Genomic DNA, 15,821 nt, shown 5'->3' with positions numbered 1-15,821 from the left:
AAATTTCTATCAGATAAGCAAACATGGTGAAGGTGCCACGATATGTGGCATGAACGTGTCGTCATATTGATCGACAATTTGTTGGCTAAGATTCTTTGTTGGTTTTGACAGTTTATTATTTTTTTTTTTTTTTAGCGGTTTATTACGGGCGTATTTCTCGTTTTAACGTAAAATTTAGTGATTTTATTATATCGCGACAGTATCGGTTTGGTTATTTCGATTTTCGGTTTGTATTTTTTTTTTTTTTTAACGGTTGGTATTGGCGTATTTCTCGTTTTCATTTGATTAGCTTATTGTGAAACGATAATATCGGTTTGTTTTTGCGGTTTTTCAGATTCGCGATCATCGGAAGTTGGCAAAAAGCATAGCTTCACGAGCGGTCTGGTCAGCGTTCCGTTTTGCGTACGGAGATCAACGATTCGTATGTGACCGTCGGAGCCGTAATGTAGCTTTTCAATGCGGCCAAGCCGCCACTCGGTGGGGGGTAGACAATCATCGTGGATGAGGACACAGTCTCCAAGTTTAGGCTCTTGTTCAGGAGTCTTCCAGCGGTATCTTTTGTGGAGATCCTTTATGTACTCGTCCTTCCAGCGGCGGCTGAAATCATGATGGAGAATTTTAATTCGTTCCCATCGATTTAATAGAGATAGCGACTCCACGCCTGGCTCAGGAATGGCCAGGATGGGTGCTCCTTTTAGAAAATGCCCTGGAGTTAAGGCGGTGAAATCTGAGGGGTCTTGCGATAGTACTGTGAGTGGCCGTGAATTGAGAACGGCTTCAATTCGATTTAATAACGTCGTGAACTCTTCGTAATTGAATTTATAATTTCCAGCTACCCGTTTGAAATGGGATTTGAAGCTTTTCACAGCTGATTCCCATAAACCGCCCATATGAGGAGCGCTTGGGGGTATAAATTGCCAGTTGATACCTTGAGGGGCGTACTTTTGTACGATGTCGGGTGACACTTGTTTTAGGAAATCCACAAATTGCTTTTCGGTGGCTCGTTGAGCTCCAATGAACGTTTTGCCATTGTCGCTCATGATCTTTGATGGGTAGCCACGTCGAGCGACGAAGCGAGCAAATGCCGCGAGAAAAGCATCCGTCGTCAGATTACTACATAGCTCAAGATGTACTGCCTTTGTCGTGAAACATACAAAGACAGCCACATAGCCTTTCATGAGAGTGGGAGACCTTAACATGGATGCCTTTACTTGGAAAGGCCCAGCAAAATCAACACCTGTTGTGGTGAAAGGCAGAGCGAAATTGCAGCGTTCCGGTGGAAGTGCTGCCATAATCTGCGTTCGCATCTTCTGTTTGTGCATAGTGCAAATCTTGCATGTGAAGATGCACTTCTTGATTTGCGGCTTAAGACGGGGGATATAATACTCCTGGCGTACCATCTGTTGCATGAGACGATGTTCGGCGTGTAGCATTAAGATGTGGATGTAGTGGAGGAACAGTGTGGCAAATGGTGACCTCTCTGGGATTATTATGGGATGGCGTTCGTTATATGTTAGGCTCGAATTAGCAAGCCGACCATTGGCACGAAGCAGACCTTTCGTGTCCAGGAATGGGTTGAGGACTAAGAGTGAGCTCTTTTTGTCAATCGGCTTCGATTCTCTTAGTAGTGATATATCGCGGCTGAAATAGCGCGTTTGTGTATATGTTATTAGTGCGACCTTTGCCTTTTGCAACTCTAGGTGCGTCACTGTGTTGCATGGGAAATTATGTGATCCCTTAACTTTGCTTTTGAGTTGTTCTATGAATTTGAACATATAAGCGACTACTCTGAGCGCTTTTGGAAACGAGGAAAATCGTTCAAGGATGTCGGCATCATCCAATAATGTGTGAAAGGTGGCGATTTTTCGACCTTCTGGGGCGATAATGTTGCGCATGGGGGATTGTGGCCAAGAATCAGGAGATTCTATCAACCATCGGGGGCCATTCCACCAGAGGGTGGTAGTGGCAAGGTGCAGTGGCTTGCACCCTCTTGTTCCTAGATCGGCAGGATTGTCAGCACTGGCTACGTGACGCCAAGTGGCTGATCCCACTAGGTCAAGAATTTGAGACGTTCGGTTAGAAATATACGTCTTCCATGCATGTGGTGGTTTTTCCAACCAGGCTAGTACAATTTCTGAATCGGACCACATATATAGTTTGCATTTTGTCATATTTAAATGCATTTGCACCATGGCTACTAATTTTGAAAGTAGTAGTGCGCCACATAACTCAAGTCGTGGGAGACTTATAGTTTTTAAAGGGGCCACCTTTGCTTTTGCTACTAATAAGTGGCTTGTGGTCGTGGCATCACTTTGCGTGCGCACATAGATAGTAGCGCAATATGCCTTTTCTGAGGCGTCACAAAAGCCATGTAATTCGACTTTGTGTTCGGGGGAGTAGTTTACCCATCGTGGAATTTGTATCTGAGAAATGTCATTCAGATTTTTTGCGAACTGGGACCATTTTTCTAAGCGAAGAGGTTTCACTTGTTCGTCCCAGTCGGTTCCATCTAGCCACAATTCTTGTATTAAGATTTTCGCTTGGATCATAATTGGCGAAAGCCATCCTGCGGGGTCGAAAAGTTTTGCCACCGAGGATAAAATCTGTCTTTTCGTTTGTGCGGTGTCCTCATGTGTGTTGAATTCGTGATGCGTTGGTGTGTGTGGGATGAAATGATGACGTGTGGAGTTGGTGTGTGTGCGATGAGAGGATGATGTGTGGAGTTGGTGTGTGTGCGATGAGAAGATGATGAGTTGAGTATGGTGTGTATGCGGTGAGAAGATGATGAGTTGAGTATGGTGTGTATGCGGTGAGAAGATGATGTGTTGAGTAAGGTGTGTATTGTGGGGTGTATGTGTTATTATATTAAGAGGGGGGTCAGATGCTCATTTAGCCATCCCGGTCCCCCTAAACGACGGTTTAGCCTCAAAGGCGTTGCAGCTGTTGCTGCGTTGCCACAACGCTGCTCAGCCCCGTAGGACGACGAGATGGTGACCCCGGCTGTCGACGCCGCAGTGATGTTCCGCTCCGCTGGGGTGCGGCACGAGCTGACGGTTGGAATCGGGGTGTGCGGCCGCGATGGATGGGTGGCCGATTCACCTCGCGTGACGAGCTGCGGTGTAGCAGCGTGTGGTGCGGCCGGTGGCACATTTGGCACAACCCACGTGACTCACACTCGGTAGTTGCATGAGTGTGCGACAGGCAGTTGATGCAATGCCCGTGGGCCTGAGCAACTTGCTGCCGTTGCAAAGGCCGCATACCCCTAAATATTCCACAATGGTGGAGACGATGAGGGCGTCGACAGATGGGACACCTTATCCGACGGGGCTCCGTAATCTGTGATGGGATTGGTGGTGGTCGCGTGCCACCACGAGGTGCGGAGGGTAGGACCGCTGCAGGCGCGATTGCCGGTACAGGTGCCGGCGTTGTTGCTGGTGCGGTGGCCGGTGCAGCGGCCGATGCTGTCGCAGCTATCGTCCGGGGCGCTGGGGTAGGCCCGTTGCGTGGCACATTCGTAGCCGCGCGAGCGGTTGACGTGGTTGCGGCTGGCGTATCTATATCCATGGTAATCTGTATAGAGAAGATTATTGATTATAAATTTCTATCAGATAAGCAAACATGGTGAAGGTGCCACGATATGTGGCATGAACGTGTCGTCATATTGATCGACAATTTTTTGGCTAAGATTCTTTGTTGGTTTTGACAGTTTATTATTTTTTTTTTGCGGTTTATTACGGGCATATTTCTCGTTTTAGCGTAAAATTTAGTGATTTTATTATCGCGACAGTATCGGTTTGGTTATTTCGATTTTCGGTTTGTATTTTTTTTTTTTTTTTAACGGTTGGTATTGGCGTATTTCTCGTTTTCATTTGATTAGCTTATTGTGAAACGATAATATCGGTTTGTTTTTGCGGTTTTTCAGATTCGCGATCATCGGAAGTTGGCAAAAAGCATAGCTTCACGAGCGGTCTGGTCAGCGTTCCGTTTTGCGTACGGAGATCAACGATTCGTATGTGACCGTCGGAGCCGTAATGTAGCTTTTCAATGCGGCCAAGCCGCCACTCGGTGGGGGGTAGACAATCATCGTGGATGAGGACACAGTCTCCAAGTTTAGGCTCTTGTTCAGGAGTCTTCCAGCGGTATCTTTTGTGGAGATCCTTTATGTACTCGTCCTTCCAGCGGCGGCTGAAATCATGATGGAGAATTTTAATTCGTTCCCATCGATTTAATAGAGATAGCGACTCCACGCCTGGCTCAGGAATGGCCAGGATGGGTGCTCCTTTTAGAAAATGCCCTGGAGTTAAGGCGGTGAAATCTGAGGGGTCTTGCGATAGTACTGTGAGTGGCCGTGAATTGAGAACGGCTTCAATTCGATTTAATAACGTCGTGAACTCTTCGTAATTGAATTTATAATTTCCAGCTACCCGTTTGAAATGGGATTTGAAGCTTTTCACAGCTGATTCCCATAAACCGCCCATATGAGGAGCGCTTGGGGGTATAAATTGCCAGTTGATACCTTGAGGGGCGTACTTTTGTACGATGTCGGGTGACACTTGTTTTAGGAAATCCACAAATTGCTTTTCGGTGGCTCGTTGAGCTCCAATGAACGTTTTGCCATTGTCGCTCATGATCTTTGATGGGTAGCCACGTCGAGCGACGAAGCGAGCAAATGCCGCGAGAAAAGCATCCGTCGTCAGATTACTACATAGCTCAAGATGTACTGCCTTTGTCGTGAAACATACAAAGACAGCCACATAGCCTTTCATGAGAGTGGGAGACCTTAACATGGATGCCTTTACTTGGAAAGGCCCAGCAAAATCAACACCTGTTGTGGTGAAAGGCAGAGCGAAATTGCAGCGTTCCGGTGGAAGTGCTGCCATAATCTGCGTTCGCATCTTCTGTTTGTGCATAGTGCAAATCTTGCATGTGAAGATGCACTTCTTGATTTGCGGCTTAAGACGGGGGATATAATACTCCTGGCGTACCATCTGTTGCATGAGACGATGTTCGGCGTGTAGCATTAAGATGTGGATGTAGTGGAGGAACAGTGTGGCAAATGGTGACCTCTCTGGGATTATTATGGGATGGCGTTCGTTATATGTTAGGCTCGAATTAGCAAGCCGACCATTGGCACGAAGCAGACCTTTCGTGTCCAGGAATGGGTTGAGGACTAAGAGTGAGCTCTTTTTGTCAATCGGCTTCGATTCTCTTAGTAGTGATATATCGCGGCTGAAATAGCGCGTTTGTGTATATGTTATTAGTGCGACCTTTGCCTTTTGCAACTCTAGGTGCGTCACTGTGTTGCATGGGAAATTATGTGATCCCTTAACTTTGCTTTTGAGTTGTTCTATGAATTTGAACATATAAGCGACTACTCTGAGCGCTTTTGGAAACGAGGAAAATCGTTCAAGGATGTCGGCATCATCCAATAATGTGTGAAAGGTGGCGATTTTTCGACCTTCTGGGGCGATAATGTTGCGCATGGGGGATTGTGGCCAAGAATCAGGAGATTCTATCAACCATCGGGGGCCATTCCACCAGAGGGTGGTAGTGGCAAGGTGCAGTGGCTTGCACCCTCTTGTTCCTAGATCGGCAGGATTGTCAGCACTGGCTACGTGACGCCAAGTGGCTGATCCCACTAGGTCAAGAATTTGAGACGTTCGGTTAGAAATATACGTCTTCCATGCATGTGGTGGTTTTTCCAACCAGGCTAGTACAATTTCTGAATCGGACCACATATATAGTTTGCATTTTGTCATATTTAAATGCATTTGCACCATGGCTACTAATTTTGAAAGTAGTAGTGCGCCACATAACTCAAGTCGTGGGAGACTTATAGTTTTTAAAGGGGCCACCTTTGCTTTTGCTACTAATAAGTGGCTTGTGGTCGTGGCATCACTTTGCGTGCGCACATAGATAGTAGCGCAATATGCCTTTTCTGAGGCGTCACAAAAGCCATGTAATTCGACTTTGTGTTCGGGGGAGTAGTTTACCCATCGTGGAATTTGTATCTGAGAAATGTCATTCAGATTTTTTGCGAACTGGGACCATTTTTCTAAGCGAAGAGGTTTCACTTGTTCGTCCCAGTCGGTTCCATCTAGCCACAATTCTTGTATTAAGATTTTCGCTTGGATCATAATTGGCGAAAGCCATCCTGCGGGGTCGAAAAGTTTTGCCACCGAGGATAAAATCTGTCTTTTCGTTATGGCTGATAATGCGGGTATGGACTCTGTCGTGTATGAGAACTGGTCCGATATCGCATTCCATTGGATGCCTAGCGTTTTTGTTGTACTTTCCTTTTCGAATATAAGGAAATTAGTGTCCAACAAATTTTCGTTTGGAATATTTTTGAGTATATTCGGGTGATTTGCCGTAATCTTTTTTAAAGGAAACCCTGCGGATTTGAGGGCTTTTATTACCTGTGATAAGGCCTCGTATGCTTGTGGAAGGGTGTGACTTCCAGACAGAATATCGTCCACATACGTTTGAGTTTTCAACACTTCAGTTGCCAGAGGAAATTCTGACTTTGTGTTGTCTGCCAATTCGTGGAGAGTTCGAATGGCTAAATATGGTGCACAGTTAACGCCAAATGTAACTGTTTTTAATTTGAAGTCGCGTAAAGGACTGGTGGGGGATCTTCGGAACATAATACGTTGAAAATCTTGGTCGTCTTTATGTACGCCTATTTGCCGATACATTTTCTCAACGTCCCCATTGAATACGTATTTGTATATACGCCAATTTAATATCAGAAGCATTAAATCTGGTTGTAGAGTGGGTCCCGTAAATAGGATATCATTTAGGGAATTCCCTGAACTAGTGGTTTTCGAGGCATTAAAAACAACTCTTACTTTTGTTGTTTTTTTGTCTGGCTTCACTACTGCGTGATGTGGCAGGTAAAAGGAGTAGTATTTGCCGTTGACGATTTTCTCCCCTGGGGTTACTTCCTCCATGTGATCCAAATGGAGGTATTCTTCTAACACACCATCATATTCTGATTTGAGTTCACCTTTTTTAAGTAGGTTTCTTTCCATACTTAGAAACTGCTGTATTGCAGAGGTGCGAGAGTGACCTAAGGCGAGTGTGTTAGGAAATTGTTGCTTAAGTGGTAGTCGTACGACGTACCGACCATTTTCTGATCTAGCAGTTGTGGCTTTGTAAAAATCCTCACAATACTGATCTTCAGGGGTTGTGACGGATATGGGGGGGAGTTCTTCTAGCTCCCAAAATTTTCTCAATTGTGAATTGAGGTATTCATTTGAGACTTCCTCAACTTGAGTTGTTAATGTTGTAACTGGTTCCGCAACTAGTCCGCTTAGGACCCATCCGAAAATGGTATTTTGCGCCAGAAGTGTTTTGTTAATTTTCTCAATACCTTCGAGAATAATTTGTGGTATGAGATCGCTGCCTAATAGGAGATCTATTTGAGCGGGAGTGTTGCAGTTGGGGTCTGCTAACTTAAGGTGTGAAACCTTTTGCCAATGCTTGCTATTTATATGATAGCTTGGTAGCATGTTGGTTAATTGCGGTAAGACAATAGCTTCTGCATGTATGCGTTTATCCGCTTTGGGGGAAAAGAGGGTAATGGGGCAGATTTTATTTGAGTTTTGAACAACTCTTCCGCCCATTCCCGTGATTTCAAAATTGGCCAGTTTTGTTGGCAACTGAAGCCTGTTTTGAGCCCTAGACGCTATAAATGATCGTTGTGATCCTTGGTCTATTAAGGCTCTGAGTTTGAACAGTTCTCCTCGGTGTTCGATGGAGACAACTGCTGTGGGTAATAGTACCCTACTGTGGTTTTCGCTATGTAGCGTTTGGGTTTTCATCGCCTTTGAGCAGCATGGTGCTTCTTGGCAGTTTTCAGGATTTGTTGTGGCAACTAATCCTGTTGCTCGTTTTACGTTTGCATTGTTTGGGGGTGAGCTGGAAAAATTGGTTATATGTAACATAGAATGATGTCTTTTATGGCAGTAAACGCAATTAAATTTGCTTTCGCAATCTTTAAGCGTATGCGCATGTGACATACAGTTGGTACATAATTTTTTCGATCTTACGAAATTGTTTCGATCGCTAACATTCATTTTTTTGAATTTTTCGCATAATTTTAATCTGTGACCTCCTCTGCACAGTTCGCATGACGTTTGTTTATATTGTTCGGAAGAGAACGATTGATTTTTAAAAAGGTTTCTATTTGAATTATTGTGGCTATTGGCTTGGGGCTTGTGGAAGCTTCTATTGAAGTCTTGCTGAATACCTTTTGGTTTACTTGTATTTATTTTTTTGTCTACCCTTTCTGCGATTTCGTACTGGGTAGTGAGAAAATCTCTCATTTGTTGCCACGTTGGGCACTTTTTACGTGATGAGAGCGATTGCTCCCACAATAGTAAAGACTTTTCTGGTAATGCTGCTGTGCATATATTCACCAGTATAGGGTCCCAGTTGTCTGTGGGAATGTTTTGGGTCGATAAAATCGACAAACAATTGGAAACAGTGGATTGAAGTTTGATAAATTCTTCACTGGTTTCCTTTTGAATTTTTGGCAAGTTCATCAGAATTGTTATCTGCTTATCGACCAATATTCGTTCATTCTCGTATCTTGATTTTAAAGCTTCCCAAGCCATATTAAAATTGTCGTCATTTAATGCGAACTGTTTTACTATGACGCCAGCTTGACCTTTCGTTTTGTATCGGAGGTGATACAATTTTTGCGCATTAGATAATTTTGGGTGGTTTATGTAAACGGCTGTGAACATGTCCCGGAAGGACGGCCATTGTTCATAACCCCCATGAAAAATTTCTGTGTCACATGCGGGCACCTTGAGGTGGATTCCCGAACTTGCCTCGTGACTTTGTACTTGTGTCATCTCTACTCGCGGAAGTGGAGTAGGTGCAATTGCATTAATTAATTTTAGCTGATCTGAAATCATAGCTTTCGTCTCTTCGTACTGGTCTAAGCAGTTTTCATATTTGGAGTATGCTGAAGATTTGAAATTTTCAGGTAGATCTGATTCGTCAGATTCTACGATTGCGTCATATGCCGCTTGGAGACGTGACCAAAAATTGTCTAAATTGTCTTTTTTAATTTCTAAGACCGATTCAGAATTGTCTTGAATCGGTGAAGATGAAAATCGAGTGCAGTATCGTATCAAACTGTCACTCTCAGCAATGAATTTTGTATAAGTAATGTCTTTACCCCTCTTTAGTTTTGTGCCACCTTGCTTTGAGCGTGTAGCTTCAGCCGGTGTACTCGGACTTTTTTCGTCTGAAATCATTTTTGGAACTTTTAGCAACTGAGTTGTTTTAGATTCCTTTGAGTCTGAGCTCATTTAAAATGATATAGAATTAATCAAAACGTCTTAGTGAAAACTAGACTAGTAGATGTTTAGAAAAGGTATATAAAGTATACTAGTATATAGTATATAAAATGTTGAATAGAAGAAAATCAATAAAACCAATGGCTTTTGGATACCGAGATTTCGGAAAATATTTTCGTTTATATATGTATTTATAGGTGTATATGAGTAGACGTGAACTCTTAAATAAACAAGAGTTTTGAACGAACTTAATATGATAAGACGCTTTACGTATTTTATAGAGTTTGTAACCGCGAACTCTTTTAAGTTAATAAGAGTTTTGACCGAAATGACTCTTTTTAGTAAATAAGAGTTCTCCAAATTAAATAAAATATTACGCGTATACTGAATATCGCTTAAATTTGATTTAATTATCTATTGTTGGCCGGAAGTTATTATAAGTATTTTATTTTTCCTTGTATATTTCTTTTATGTATGTTTTATGTCCAGATGTCCTATAGGGTATACCTATAGGTGGATATTTTATTTATTATGTGCTAATGAGCGCTCGTATTAGAGATCACTGCACTTTGTACATATGCATGTATGCACATATGTATTACGCTTTGGTGTTTTACACAATCCTGCTTGTTTTTGTTGCTCAAAAATCAAGGGGTATTGCGGGAATATGCCAATGTGGACTTTGAATATATTTTGTACGCAATCCTGCTTGGTTTTGTTAGACAAAAACCAAGGGGTATCGCGGAATATATGCCAATGTGGACTTTGAAGCAGTAAGCGTATCTACATATGTGACAATACCCTTACATATGTACTAATTTTGTGTTTTATATAAAAATCCTTTTTATTATTGTATAATTTGTACCCAATGTCGATTGGTGTACTTCTTCCAGTAAATTTTTCAGAAAATTTTGTATATATGTATGCGCCCGTAAGTATAATATATATATGTATATGCGTATATTTAGTATGTATGTATATAGGTTTGCGGTACGAATAAGCCACGAAAAGAGAATTACCCGACCGCAGGTAATTTTCTCAAACTCACGTGTTTGTTAGTATGTAATTTGTATTACTGAGCAGCATATATGTACATATGTCTGTACATATGTAGGTATATATGTTCGCAGTGAGAAAAGGCCGCGAACAGAATATTTAATGCTATTCTGCTTTTAGAAAGTATGTATGTATATATGTATACTAGTAATGAGCAAGTTATGCTGTTGTTATATTATAGAAATATAGATATGTGACATATATGTATGTATGTATGGTTTAATTTGCATATACATATGTTTTTGTTTCTTGCTGGTGATTGCCGTAGCTTCTTTTTAAGCAATCCTGCTTATACTTGATTAAGTATAAGGGGTCTTGCGGGAATTTATGTAAGTGAATACTTGAAACAAAATTTTTGTTGTTATGGCTTTTGGGATAATTTTTGTGTTATAACACAACGGTAAGCATTAGCGGCAATCACTAATCCGCTATAAACAGTACCAAACTGCTTTGTTAGCGGTTTTCGGTTTTTCCCGGAAAATGAACCGAGTACCGAAAACAGTTTGGTAACGGTTTTCACTACGTTTTTGGACCGGAAATTTGGTCAGAACTCTAATTTTACTTTTGCAAATTCAACCATACATATATGTATATAGTATAAAAATTGAAAGGAAACGATACACTCACTTTGTTTTCCGCCAGGGGCTTTTGGGGATGATATGAGTGTACTTATGTATGTATGTGCCTGATGTGTGGGGCTTGTGCGTGTGCCCGGTGTGTGCCAGTGCTTGTGCTTTGCTTATGTTTGTTCCTGTCCTTGGTTTTCTTCCTTCTCCGGTCCTTTTGTTGTTGGAATGGTTGTGGTGATGTAGCTTGTATTGTGTCTGACTTCTTCCTTCTGTTTGTGGGTCACTATATTATCCGCTGATTTCCATTATGTGTATATAGGTGCATGTACATATATAGTACATAGGTGTAAATTATTATAGTTTTTGTCTTTTCTACACTCCGCTCTCTCACTTCAATTTCAATTTTTTTTTTTTTTTTATTTTTTTTTCCTTTTTTCACCACACTTTTTAGGTTTTATTTTTATTTTTTGCTTGTGTTATATTTCCACTTTACCCGTGCACATATGTACAGCTGCGAGCATTGAAATAGTAGTGGGTGTTAGAGCTTTACATATCTGTGAGTTATGTAACATGCCAAACAATTTTAACATCCATTGAAATGCGAAAGTGGATCATATTTACCAGGCTATGTTTACCACTAAAAATATTTAGATTTGAATATGTACAAGATATGTTTATTTACAAAGATGTATTTATGTATGAAAATTTTGGGGAGCAGTAAAATAGTAGTAAAGTACTAAATTTTTTTTTTTTTTAATACTGAAGGATTTTTGCAAGTTTCGTCTATAGGAGATCTTAGTACTTGGTAGCATGGCCATGATTTTTGATAACAGCAATACATCGCTTCTTCAGAGAATCTACGAGACTGTGGCATCTTTTCAGTGGTATGCTCTGCCATGATTGCTGCACTACGGTCCACAATTCGTTGTTGTTTTTGTGTTTATCCTTCCACACGGCTTCTTTGACATCTGCCCAACGGTTTTCAATAGGATTGAGGCCAGGGGATTGAGCTGGCCTATCCATGACCTTAACTACATTGACCCGAAACCACTATTTTGCCACCCTACTGGTGTGCTTCGGACCATTATCCTGCTGAAATATCCTTTTCAGCGGAATGTCTTCTTCAGCAAATAGTATCATAAAAATATGCTGCATTATATCCACTATAAGTATCGGATATTATGCCAGTAATCTTATAAATTGGGACTACACAAAAAAATTTGGCCTGTAATATAAACAGCCCAAACCATGGTATTCAAACCGCCATGCTTCAAAGTTTTTGTGCAGAATCTGGGGTCGTACTCTGTATTAGGGAAGCGTCTTAGACACTGACAGGACCCTTTACCGCCGTATAGAACAACTTTCGACACGTCTGTCCACAAGATGCTACGCCATTTCTCAATCGGCCAATTCAGGTGTTCTTTGGCGAATTTAAAACGTCTTGCTACATGATTTTTTTTTAATAACGGTACTTTTCGAGGACTGCGGACATATAAATTATGTTCGTATAGAAGTCTTCTCACTGTATGAACACCGCAGGCCAGGTTAAGTTCATTCTGAATCTCCATAGCTGACATTCTAGGTCGAGTCTTGGCACATCTTACAACTATTCGTGTAAAATTCTCAGAAAGAATCCGTCTTGCGCCGCTTTTTTCGTATTTTATTTATAAATAATTGCATTGCGAATCGTTGTGGCTTAACACCCTACAAGTCTTTCCACTCCCTTGTAGGATTAACCGTTGTTTATGACAGATTGAATCCATTCTCGTTTTTCTTCACTACAGGGCTTCCCCCGGCCCAATAAAAGGGACAAAGTCATATGAGTTTTGCTTTTTGCATTGAATAATATATAAAAAAATTGGGAAACTTACTTTTTGTGTGATAAAATTAAATTTTTTTTAGTAAAAATGATCTGTTTGTAATCAGCTCACCGTTCACTACTATTCTATTGCTCGCTCATAAAAACAGATATCCCAATAAAATTGGCTCTAAAAAAGTAACGGTAAGTGTTGCACACTTATTGTTGTGAATAACAAGACCGTTATACTTCAGAGAATATAACTAAAATAATGATCGAAGGCAATATCATAAAATAAACAAAATTTAAAGCAAAACTCTCTTGGCCAATAGGCACTACTATTTCAATGCTCGCAACTGTATGTATGTGGTTTATGCGTATGTTATTTCTACACTGCACTCTTGTCACCACTTTGTATTCTTTTATGTTTTCAGTTGCACTTTTTCATATCCACATGAAATTTTATTTTGAAATTTTTTTTTTTTTTTCCAATTTTGTCACCACTGAGATATATGTACGCACATATGTATAATTCCGTGTGTATATGAATATATATGTATATATGTAAATTTTTTTTTTTTTTTTTGTTGTCACCAACGGTTCTTTACTTCACTTTGTCACACCAGTTTTCTGAACTGTACACCACCGTTGTTTTTTGTTTTTTTTTTGTTTGTTCGTTGCCACCAACGGTTTCACTTTGTCACACCAGTTTTCTGAACTGTACACCACCGTGTTTTTTTTTGTTTTTTTTGGTTCGTTGCCTCCAACGGTTGTTTGCCTCACTGTGTCACACCAGTTTTATATGTTTTTTATATATGTATGTATATTTTTTTCTCTTTTTTGCTTTTTGTTTGTAACACCGTTGTCTTTTTAATTTTAAACACTTTTTTAAATTTTGATTTTAAACACTTTTTTAATTTTAATTTTTAACACTTTTTTTTTTTTTTTTTTTTTTTTTAATTTGGCGCGTTACCGTGACCGATTTTATGCCGTATATTTAAATTTTTTTTTTTTTATTTTTTTTTTTTTTTGTATTACAATCTTTTCACTTTGACCACTGGTGCCGTCCGGTACGGCGTCGAAGGACCATAGATATTTCGCTGATACCGTGTACCAATGTACTAATGTACTCACCCGTTGACTAGCGACGAAAAAGAAGGTGCAAACAAAATGATGCGTATATGCGCGCGGATCGTATGAGAAAAAGCCTGGTGCCTAGTCCGTCGGTCCCTTTTGTTATTTTTTGTGCGGTGTCCTCATGTGTGTTGAATTCGTGATGCGTTGGTGTGTGTGGGATGAAATGATGACGTGTGGAGTTGGTGTGTGTGCGATGAGAGGATGATGTGTGGAGTTGGTGTGTGTGCGATGAGAAGATGATGAGTTGAGTATGGTGTGTATGCGGTGAGAAGATGATGAGTTGAGTATGGTGTGTATGCGGTGAGAAGATGATGTGTTGAGTAAGGTGTGTATTGTGGGGTGTATGTGTTATTATATTAAGAGGGGGGTCAGATGCTCATTTAGCCACAACTAATGCATTAGGACGAATTTTACACAATCCACCCGAAAAACGACGATTGCTTCTTCCTTCGATTGCTATTGATTAATGTACGCGGTTCAAATTCATTTGAGTCATTGCATACTGTGAATGGTACGGTCTGTGCAATTTTTTGAAAATCGTGCCAGCAATTACAATTGCTAGAACATGATAATCACTGGAATCAAACGATGGACGATGCAATAGCTACTTCGAATGCTACTGAAGTTCGCACACTTTTCGCGATGATCAGCCTAAAAATCCGCGTCAATTATAGGATACGACCAAAAATTGCATTGCCGAAGAGATTTTACATCGTATACGGTAAGAATAGGAAACGGGTCAATACCGGTTGATACTTCCCGTGGTTTGATATCAATTCCATATGCCGTTTATCAATTCACGAAAGATGGACTCATCACGAATGTTGATATGAACATTGACCAAGTTATCGTAAGTACGATTCCTTGAGTGCACGCGCAATGTTAGCTGGCACAAATACCGATGTTGTTGACTTAAACTAGAAGATTCAAAGTCAAATTCCAGGAGACTTGCGGTCATACAAATCGATCGATCGTCTTGACAATGAAGACGACACCGTGAATTATCCAGTGGAATTTCTAAATTCTTTGGAGAGGCTTGGTATGCCACCGCATCATTTGCGTCTCAAAGTTGTATCTGTCGTTATGATATTTCACAATCTAATTGTGACGCACCTATAAAATATAAGGAGCAGAATGCTTTATTCTACGGATTTCTTTTGAGTTCTAACGATTTGCCGTTTCAGTTCAAACGTATTCCGTTTTCAGTGAGTGTGGCATAAATTTGGAAATGCCATGTTTTTCACACGGCCAAAAATACGTGGCGTGCACACGAGTTGGAAAACCATCTTCTCTGTACATTTACGCACCGAAACAGAAGCCAAAAAATGTTGTTTATGATAAATGATAAATTTAACTTTCTTTTCATTTCAAACTACATATGTATATAATTTCACGCAGGACAACGGCTGCGGGGTCAGCTAGTTATCAATAAAATTAAAAATATATGTTGACTTTGTTTCATAATATTTACGAAATTTATGGAAAATTTATTTATTTTTTACCTTTTCGTGTTTGAATTGGTCACAAAATATAAAAAAACGACAATCGATTAATATCTATGATGATCTCTATTCAGTATATTCAAAATGGCAGACAAGAATTATTTTTTGTTTTGTGACCTGCTAACTACCAGGTCTTAATATTTTGAGACTAACGCTAGAGACTGTTTAGTGAATAGCAACTAGTCACAAATTGAGATTTTACCTCAAAATGTCTCAAATAGAGACTAGAGACTTGTTACAGAATCCTGCTATTAAGGCTGATTTCAAACTCTGTCATCAAAAGGTTGTATGTGTCGTCTCTGTGGCAAAGCAAACATGCTTCAGAGAACGTATATCATAGACAGAGAACGTTTATCATAGAGAAGGTTCACAGCGCGGAGATCGTAAAAATATTTTTGGCTAACTCGGTCGAGATGGAAGAGTTTCACCAGAGAACGTTTATCAT

The 15,821-nt window shown here is 40.5% G+C and overlaps 1 protein-coding gene across 1 annotated transcript; it reads right to left on the bottom strand.

Annotated features, from left to right (window-relative positions):
* Nucleotides 1-2,925: 2,925 nt before the first annotated feature.
* Nucleotides 2,926-15,778, bottom strand: LOC125779768 (uncharacterized). The gene is made up of 2 exons (XM_049461039.1): nucleotides 13,872-15,778; nucleotides 2,926-3,570 (listed from the first exon to the last, which is right to left on the bottom strand). Exon 2 carries the CDS (start codon nucleotides 3,562-3,564, stop codon nucleotides 2,926-2,928), a length of 639 nt encoding a protein of 212 aa, XP_049316996.1. The 5' UTR covers nucleotides 3,565-3,570; nucleotides 13,872-15,778.
* Between the last annotated feature and the right edge of the window lie 43 nt (nucleotides 15,779-15,821).

Source organism: Bactrocera dorsalis, chromosome 6 (genome assembly GCF_023373825.1).
Source record: "Bactrocera dorsalis isolate Fly_Bdor chromosome 6, ASM2337382v1, whole genome shotgun sequence".
NCBI lineage: Eukaryota > Metazoa > Arthropoda > Insecta > Diptera > Tephritidae > Bactrocera > Bactrocera dorsalis.
This window is presented reverse-complemented; position numbering and strand designations above follow the sequence as displayed.

Bases quoted from the DNA above. Each gene is read 5' to 3' on its own strand.
- LOC125779768 (XM_049461039.1), bottom strand. From the start codon at position 3,564: ATGGATATAGATACGCCAGCCGCAACCACGTCAACCGCTCGCGCGGCT.